Source organism: Peromyscus maniculatus, chromosome 19 (genome assembly GCF_049852395.1).
Source record: "Peromyscus maniculatus bairdii isolate BWxNUB_F1_BW_parent chromosome 19, HU_Pman_BW_mat_3.1, whole genome shotgun sequence".
Lineage (NCBI taxonomy): Eukaryota > Metazoa > Chordata > Mammalia > Rodentia > Cricetidae > Peromyscus > Peromyscus maniculatus.
The window spans coordinates 25,840,152-25,849,285 of NC_134870.1; the positions used below are offsets into that span (position 1 = coordinate 25,840,152).

Genomic DNA, 9,134 nt, shown 5'->3' on the forward strand with positions numbered 1-9,134 from the left:
GGAGTGAGAGATGAGAAAAATTCTAGGAGGGGACCAGAGATGAATAGGACGCGAGGCCTGTTCCCAGCACGTAGAGGCTGGGGCTGGGGGACAAAGCAGGAGCTCCGCCTGAGCAAGGAAGCGCCGGCCCTGAACCGGGCTGCTGGCTGTGTGGAAGGGAGCTGACTTCTAATTGACCTGCCGGCCCTGCACGCAGCGCCATGCACGCAGCTCCTGGAGCCGGCGGAGGGAGGGAGGGCTTGAGCAAGCAAGAGCGGCGTTAATGCGGCTATCGATTTCTGCCACCAGCCAGCAGGCCTTAGAGGCGGGGGACACATGGGCTTTTGCTCCTGTCGCTCCAGCTTCCTCCTTCCCTGTCTCTGTAGTCGGGGGCTGCTGCTGGGTTGGGGCCCCAGGCGAGGAAGTTGAACTCAAGAGGGAGAAGAGGTGACTTGGTGCTTTCTGACTCTCGTCTGTCAGCACACACGCATCCTCACCCCCACCCCGCACACCCCCACCCCGCACACCCAGGGTCACTAGTGCCGAAGAGGGATCGCTGGTCTCTAAGGTCTGGAAAGGTCATCTAGGCTGGCCCCTTGGAGGTGAGGTGAGATAGCACAAAATCCTCAGGTAGATGGTCCTCTTCCTCTTACGGGCCTGACCTCGGACCAGGCCTTCCTAGGATTGTCCAAGTGGGTTCCAACATGCTTGAATCTTCCTCAGCTAGGTGCCCCGGGTGGACTCGGATCCGTGGAGAACCGCGGAAGAACAGCTTATGGGGTGCGCCTTCAGGTTGCCTCTCCTGGAGCGTTTCAGTTGGGTACACTGACCACTCCTCCTGTGGGCAGACCTGGAGCAGAGGGCCTGTACGGTACAGGTTTACCCTTCTGTAAGTGCAGAGGGTTGGACTCCATGACCTGGCCCAGGCTGAGTATCCAGGGCAGCCGGGTGGGTGTGATGGGGTTGTCCGGGGACAACGATCTGATGTGTTCCCAACGCCGAAGCCAGGGGCAGGGTGGGGTTCGCCAGATGTGCAGCTGCCCCTGAGCCACCAGCTGCTCGGGGGTTGGGCCTTGGGCTCTCACTCCTACTTGGGGCTGCGAGACTCAAGCAGGCCTACGGGGATGGGATGCTAGAGAGCCAAGCCTGATGAGGAAAGCGCCACCCCGCTCCATCTGGACCTGTGACGAGGGGCTTGGCCACTCACATGCCCTGGGAAAGGCCCCGGGCCTCAGAACTGTGGAGGTGGCCGGAAGACGGGTCTTGCTTGCCTCCACCTACTCCGTCCCAGCCCTCTGGGTCTTCTTCACTCGGACCTCTACTCTGCACCCCTTGTCAGACCTGTGCCCGCCATCCACTTGGAAGCCAGGCCAGGGCACAGCAGAGACCCACACCAGAGCCGGGCTGGGATGATGACTATGGTTTGGGAACAGAGGAGGAAGAGTGTGGAATATACTGCATGTCTCCCTGCTCTTGTAGGAGGAGCACCTCAGGCCCCGTGGCCCCCCCTTTCCTTTGTAGAAGGGTAGATGGTCCTTAAAATGAGGGTGCTGTACCCCATCAGACCTTGGATTCAACAGAGCATCCTGAATCCTTTGCCTGCAACCTCCAAACGAGCATCCGGGGCCAGCTGTTTGGGTGTTGTGGTCTCCATCTTTGCTCCTCTCTTTGGTGGGGACCAGAGAAAGTGGAGGTCATTAATCCTCCAGAGTTAGTTAGCCCCTCCAGATCTCCTACCCTACCAAGGACACTTCCCTTCACTGGTAGGTCTTCTAGCTCATCACAGGGCAGATTTGTGTCCGTGAGCTAGTGACGCTCATAATAAGCCTTGTTCTCCCTGGCTATGAGATAGAGGATTACCACCTACCACTTCCTAAGGTTCTGCTGAATCTTAAGTGAGATGGTCCAAATACATTCCTCACCAAGATAGGCTTGGCACTTAATGCCTTATCAGGCGCCTGGTTGTTACCATGGCAATACGGGTGGTGGTACCGAAGGAGGAGGGTTTACTGACCTTGTCCCCACCTTTCCCAACAGAGTAAAGACGTTTCCACGTGGACACCTGACCATGTGCCTGCCCTGACCGAGGCCCACCAGGCATCTCTCTTGTGGGCAGCAAGGGCTCCACGCTCATCTGTGAGGCCCCAGCAGTTTGCAGGCTCTCCCAGCAGTGGGGTCTGGGCCTCGGCCCCATCATGTCGAGCCTCGGGGGCGGCGGCTCCCAGGACGCCGGCGGCGGCAGCAGCGGCAGCAGCAGCAGCAATAGCAGCAGTGGCAGTGGCCCAAAGGCAGGAGGAACAGACAAAAGTACCACAGTGGCCGCGACCGCGGCCGCACCAGCCTCCGTGGCCGATGATGCCCCACCCCCTGAGCGCCGGAACAAGAGTGGCATCATCAGCGAGCCCCTCAACAAGAGCCTGCGCCGGTCCCGCCCCCTCTCCCACTACTCTTCCTTCGGTAGCAGTGGCGGCAGTGGAAGCATGCTGGGGGGGGAGTCTGCCGACAAGGCGGCCGCCGCCGCCGCCGCCGCCGCCCTGTTGGCCAATGGTCACGACCTGGCCGCGGCCATGGCAGTGGACAAGAGCAACCCTACCTCAAAGCACAAAAGTGGTGCTGTGGCCAGCCTGCTGAGCAAGGCGGAGCGGGCCACAGAGCTGGCCGCCGAAGGACAGCTCACGCTGCAGCAGTTTGCACAGTCCACGGAGATGCTAAAGCGGGTGGTGCAGGAACACCTGCCGCTGATGAGCGAGGCGGGTGCCGGCCTGCCCGACATGGAGGCCGTGGCCGGTGCCGAAGCCCTCAACGGCCAGTCCGACTTCCCCTACCTGGGCGCCTTCCCCATCAACCCGGGCCTCTTCATCATGACCCCAGCCGGTGTGTTCCTGGCCGAGAGCGCGCTGCACATGGCCGGCCTGGCCGAGTACCCCATGCAGGGAGAGCTGGCGTCCGCCATCAGCTCAGGCAAGAAGAAGCGGAAACGCTGCGGCATGTGTGCGCCCTGCCGGCGGCGCATCAACTGCGAGCAGTGCAGCAGTTGTAGGAACCGAAAGACTGGCCATCAGATTTGCAAATTCAGAAAGTGTGAGGAACTCAAAAAGAAGCCTTCCGCTGCTCTGGAGGTAACAGCACCGTAGAGGGAGGTGTGAGGGCGCTCCCATTTGTCTGGCAGTCCAAACCTAACCCCCCCGAGTCCTGGAGCCCACCTTTCCTGCCTGCCAAGTGTGGGGGATACCCAGCCAGCCCTAGGGCCTGGAGGTCTGGCTGCAAGGTACCCGTTCACTGCCCTAAAAGTCAGCCACATCCTGAGATGCCAGCAAGCCATGGTTTGCAGGTAGGGGCCTGGCATTCCCAGTGAGGCAGGCCCTGGGACTCGGATGCCCCTCCTAGGGCCTGGGTCAGGTATTTCCACATAGGTACCAAGTTTCTGTCTCGTAGACATGTCCGAAAGCGGTAACCTAAGACTCTGATTGTGCCCCTAGCCCCATCTGAAAGGTTCTGTCTGTGGACCTAGAGTGAGCCCCACAACTTGTCCCCCAGAATCGTGTGTCCCCCTACCCTCCACACATAACGCCAGGCAACCCAAAATAGAGCGGTTGCTGTGCTGGCTGCCCTGCCTGGAGGTGGGGAGGGGCAGCCCGGCTCCTTCATAACTCTGAGGCTGGCATGACTGCAGGGCGCTCTCGACCCGCGTAGCCGAGCCTGTCCCTGTCCCCAGATGTGGCAAACCAGCTGGGTTCAGAAGCAGCTTTGCAGTTTGCTGTCCCTGCCACTAGTGCCCACCACCCCTCTTGGAAGTAGGCTTGAGTCCATAACGGTTGGGAAATGGGTGGTATCCTAGCCACGGCCTTGGGCCACCTTTCTGACCACCACCCTCGTGTGTCTCGCTTACCTACCCACTCCGGTGTGGACCCCCGCGTGTACGCCTGCCCCTCATCCTAGGCATCCTCGTCTGCTTACTGGACGCCAGATATCGCTCACCCTCCCCGTCACAGTTCCACACAGTCTAGCCCAGTGCAGGCCCACAGCAGTGCTCACACTCCCTGGACAGAACGCAGCCGTGGCCCTCACCTGGTGCTCTGGGCCAAGGGAAAGGGTCCAGAAGGAAGGCTCCAGGGTGCAGTGGCTCAGGAGGCCTCTGGGTGCTCTGGGCCCTTGGGTAGGTAGCCCAGCACGGGTCATGGCTCCTTCTTTGGCCGGCCTATCCTGGCCAGGATGAACAGGAACTCTTCGGGGTAACTGCCCGTTCGTTCTCCAGGCCCGTCCCTCCGCCACTGAGCCGGCCACGGGGAGCTTCTTGCACCAGGTCCGCCGGGACCCTGACTGAACTTTCTCCTTGTTTTTGTCTCCCGCCCCGCCAGAAGGTGATGCTTCCGACGGGAGCCGCCTTCCGGTGGTTTCAGTGACGGCCGGGAACCCAAAGCTGCCCTCACCGTGCATTGTCACTGTTCGCGTGGTCTCCGGCAAGGGATTCGGGCGAAGACAAACGGATACACCCGTCTTTAGAACCAAAAATATTCTCTCACAGATCTCATTCCTGTTTTTATATATATATATTTTTTGTTGTCATTTTAACATCTCCACGTCCCTAGTATAAAAAGAAAAAGGAAAAAAAAAATTTAACTGCTTTTTCAGGAGAAGAACAACAAAAGAGGTAAAGACGAATCTATAAAGTACCGAGAGTTCCTGGGCAAAGAATGGACAATCAGTCTCCTTCCTGTGTCGATGTCGATGTTGTCTGTGCGGGAGATGCCGTTTTGTGTAGAGAATGTAAATTTTCTGTAACCTTTTGCAATCTAGTTACTAATAAGCACTACTGTAATTTAGCACAGTTTTAACTCCACCCTCACCTTAAACTTCCTTTGATTCTTTCCGACCATGAAATAGTGCATAGTTTGCCTGGAGAATCCACTCACGTTCATAAAGAGAATGTTGATGGCACCGTGTAGAAGCCCCTCTGTATCCATCCACGCGTGCAGAGCTACAGGCCAGAGCCCACTGGGACCGGGAGGCCCTGGCCCAGGCCCGGCCAAGTGGCACCCGCCGCCCCCTGGCTGGGATCCCCCCCAACCCCAACAAGTGACGGATTTTGGAGATGAAAATTCCATTCGCTGATCCGCTGAGATCTGGGGAGCCCGCATCTCAATCCTGGCTACGTCCCCTAGAGAAAATAAGCCCTCCTTTTTCAGCCTTGCTCAGAGCAACAGAAGGAAAGGCTTCTCTGTCTGCGTGGCCCCCTACCTACTGGTAGGGGTGGGTGCCCAGGGGGGCTCCCTGCCCGTGGCCAGCTCCCTGCTGAGGAAACATGCTGTTTGTATTGTTTTAGGAGACCAGGCTGTTTTGTGAATAAAACTGAATGCATGTTTGTGTCATGATACACTGCTGACTTCTTCTCTTGGGTTTTGGAGGGCTGGCTTGGGGCTGTGGCTGGGCTGAGGGTTGTGTGGGACTGTTCGGAGAGAAGGGTACCCTTGAGGGTAGCTAGAGTTGAGAGTCTTCTTGGAAAGGAGAAGCCTTTTGGACTCCCGGGGGCCATCCCGGAAACGGCACGGAACCACGTCTGTAGGAAAAGCCTGGTCAATCCCAGGCTTTGGAACCTAGACCACCAGGAGCATCATCTACCTCGGATCATACTGCTCCCCCGCTCTTCAGGCCTGACCAGTGCCAGGTGTCCTGTGGTGTTGGGGTGGGCTGTCTCTCCGGGTCTTTTTGCATGGCGGCCATCTCACACTCACCCAGCCACCCACACAATTCCTCTGGGAGTAGTTTTCCCCCGGGTTTCTGGAACGAACGTGACTGTGCCCTCTGTAAGCCCTGTCCTTGGACCCCCTTCCATTCCAGCCTGAGTTCAAGAAGCGCATCGCCTGCCCCGACCCCCAGCTGGTCTGGAACCTCAGAACAGCTGGTGTCTGGGGAAGTTATTGCAAGGTCCCATCATCTAGGCCAGGGCAACCTTAACAGAAAGATGGCCCTATGCATGCATGGCACTCTTCACACATCCTGGAGGCCTAACCTACCACTGGAGGAGCATTCTTCGCCCCCCCCCCCCCCAGCTGCTCTGAGCCTGGCAGAGATGGAAGCTAGACTTGTAGAAGGACTTCCTGACAAGGTTTCAGGTGGGTGAGGACTTGGAGAACAAAGGAAGGTAGGGCTCTCTGAAGCCGAGTGGGTGGTGAGGTGGGGGAGATGGGCTGTCTCTGCTATTGTTCCCGGAAGGGGAAGGCAGGGAGGAGGTATCCTGACCCCCAGCCCTTCCCCTGTGTCAAGGGCTCCCTTGGAGCTCCAGGGGCTCTGCAGCCTGGCCTGGCACAGCAGGGGTGGGCAGGGGCGGGGGAGGTGGCTTTCAACTCCATCTCTGCCTGGGAAAATTCCCTTTCATGTGGCTGCCTGTGATCTCTCCAGGCGGCTCTGCCAAAGGGGGGTGTCCAGCAGGGAGGAGGGGGAGGTGTTGCAGCTGGGGGCACCCTCACTCCAGCACGAGGCAAATTGCAGCACCTCCAGAAACTCAAGGGGGGAAGGGAGGCCTTAGGAGGGTGTGGGGGACGCTGGCCAGCAGGGGGCACTGGGCTAGAGGCTGTTGCTGGCACATGCAGGCTGCAGATGGCCTAGGCCGGCCCTCTGGCACACCTCCAGGTGTTGGGGTGGGTGGGTCCAGTGCCAGCCTTAATGGGAGGGGATGTTGTGAGTCAGCTGGCCTGGACCCACCCCATCGTGCAGAAACACCCAAAGTTCAAAGCCCCCTCGCTTCCAGTATCTGCCTCTTAATGTACCTACCCAAGGGCACCCAGCCCCGGCATCTCCGGCCGAAGCAAAGGGAGGGGACCACTGCAGGGTCAGACCTTGCCCTGGAAAGTGATTTCACCAGAAAATGGCCTAAGGAGGAACCACCGTCATGAAGGCAGGGCCTGGTGCACAGGAAGTGCTGGTCAGTGGCCACTCCAGTTTTAAAATTATTCACGGGGCTGACGAGATGGCTCAGTGGTTTTAAGAGCGCTTGTTGCTCTTGCAAAGGACTGGAGTTCGGTTCCCAGTATGTATGGCTCACAACCACCTGTAACTCTGGCTCTGGAGGGTCCAACACCCTCTTCCGGCCTCCTCAGGCACCAGTACACACACACACACACACACACACACACACACACACACACACACACACACGTACACAGAAGTAAGAAAAATATTTGGGCCAGCTGTGCTGGTACACACCTGTAACCCCAGCTGTGGGGAGGCAGAGACGGGAGCACAGCCTGGGCTACGGAGGCCCTGTCTGAAAAGACCGGAGCACAGCCTGGGCTACGGAGGCCCTGTCTGAAAAGACCTAAACAAGCTGATAACGGTGATGGCATGCCCCCCAGCCCAGCACTAAGGGGATGGAATCGGGAGATAAGGAGAACCTTAGTTATATAGTGAGTTTGAAGTCATCCTGAGCTACCTCAGGCGTGGTCTCAGAAAAAAGCTGAGCGTAGCGAGGCACACCTTGAAGGCAGATGCATCTCTGGTGTTGCAGCCAGCCTGGTCTACAGAGTGGGTTCTAGGACAGCCAGGGCTATGTAGAGAGACCTTGTCACACAAACAGATTTTGAGGGTGTGCCCCCCCCCACTCACCACTCTCATTCTTGGGAATGTCTTTCCATTCAACTTTAACACGTGTGTGGGTGTTTTGCCTGTGTGTAGTCCTTGTGCTCCACACAGTGCCCAGTACCTGTGGAGGCCAGAAGAGGGTGTCAGATTCCAGGGTACTGGGGTTACAGGCAGTTTGTCAGCCACTGGATGGATGCTAGAAATTGAACCCTGGTCCTCGAGAAGAGCAGCCAGTGCTTTGGACTGCTGGGCCATCTCCCCAGCCTCAAACTGTATTTCTTCATAATGAAATCACTCACTAGACCTCTCCAAAATTAGCTGGACCTGACCTTGGCATTCTCCCTAAGGCCCTGTCCTGCCATACGACCCACCTGTACAGTACAGCCAGCCTGCTTTCCGGCCTGCCAGCCTGCTTTCCGGCCATATGGTTTAAAGGTCTCCACCTCCTGTAACCTAGTCTTTGTGCACCTTTGAGTCTCCTGGTCACATTCCGAGTCTGCTGTCCCTTTATTCCTGTCTTGCACATCTGCTGACAGAGGACACTGGGGTCGGGTGGTGGTGGTGGTGGTGGCCTTTTCCCTGCTGAGACAGGAAGTACGGCCTCCTGGTGATTTAGGACCCTTCACCCAGCATCCTATGCTCCCCTGAGGTTCTAGCATTTAGAACTAGCTTTGACGGTGGCAAAGTCTAAGGCTGGACACACTGCTGGAGACAAGTCCAGTAACACCACAGGGACCGTGTGGGGGCGGGGGGGGGGGGGGGGGGGGAGAGGGGAAGAGGAAAAGAGAGAACTCTTAAGGCTCGGAAAAACATTGTGAGGCCGCGTCCCAGAATATGGCTATTTGTACCACTGAGTGTGACGTGAAAGTTGACTTGAAACGTTGCGGAAGACATTCAAGATCTCGTGTGGCCATGGATTCATACATGAATGATGTCATTGGGATGTTCAGTGATACTGTTTGTGTGATCCTGTGATCTTGTACAGTCCTGTAGCAAACCCAATGTGATAGCAAGCTGTACAACTGAGTGTGTAACATTGGATGATTCTGTGTTCATGGTATTGAGTATACAATGTTGTATATTGTGCGAGCCTGGGACAAAACTTCATAATATTACGTGTCCGTGTGACTGTCATAGATGTGGCCCTGGGACACCAGAGAGAGTATGTGTGTGATGTAAGTAATGACCATGTTGTGACCCTGCATAACGCTGGGGTTGTGGATGTAAGTTTTGTCATTGTGCCCGTGGGGTCCCAGGGGTTGCAGACCCATTGCCCTGTGTGTGTGTCTACGACAGCATCTCCTGCTCCCCACCCGGACAGCTGTGCAATTGTAGGGAGAGCGCAGGGTTCTGGGGCGTCTCAGCCTCAGTGTGGGTCCAGAGGTCCAGGCTGCATTGGGTGCTGGCACAGGGGCAACAGAGACTTTTCCCACAGCTGAAATGCCCCTCTCCCAGACCTTTCACTGCTGGCTGCAGCTCCACAGAATACCCTGGCAACTCTGCCTCCTTTGTTCTCTGTGGCCGCCAAAGGCCTCCCACTTCTATCCCAGACTGTCCAGCGCCTGCCAGGCAGGCGA

At 57.4% G+C, this 9,134-nt stretch overlaps 1 protein-coding gene across 6 annotated transcripts in view; it reads left to right on the forward strand.

Moving 5' to 3' along the window:
* Cxxc5 (CXXC finger protein 5) overlaps window positions 1-5,351 on the forward strand; it is a 32,834-nt gene extending 27,483 nt beyond the window's left edge. For all 6 annotated transcript variants that reach the window (XM_076554997.1, XM_076554995.1, XM_016009298.3 and 3 more), the window contains exons 2-3: window positions 2,017-3,098; window positions 4,338-5,351. In XM_076554997.1, coding sequence (XP_076411112.1) covers window positions 2,175-3,098; window positions 4,338-4,382 — 969 coding nt within the window. In that variant the 5' untranslated portion in view covers window positions 2,017-2,174 and the 3' untranslated portion in view covers window positions 4,383-5,351. The remainder of the gene's footprint in view (window positions 1-2,016; window positions 3,099-4,337) is intronic.
* The last annotated feature ends 3,783 nt before the right edge of the window (window positions 5,352-9,134 follow it).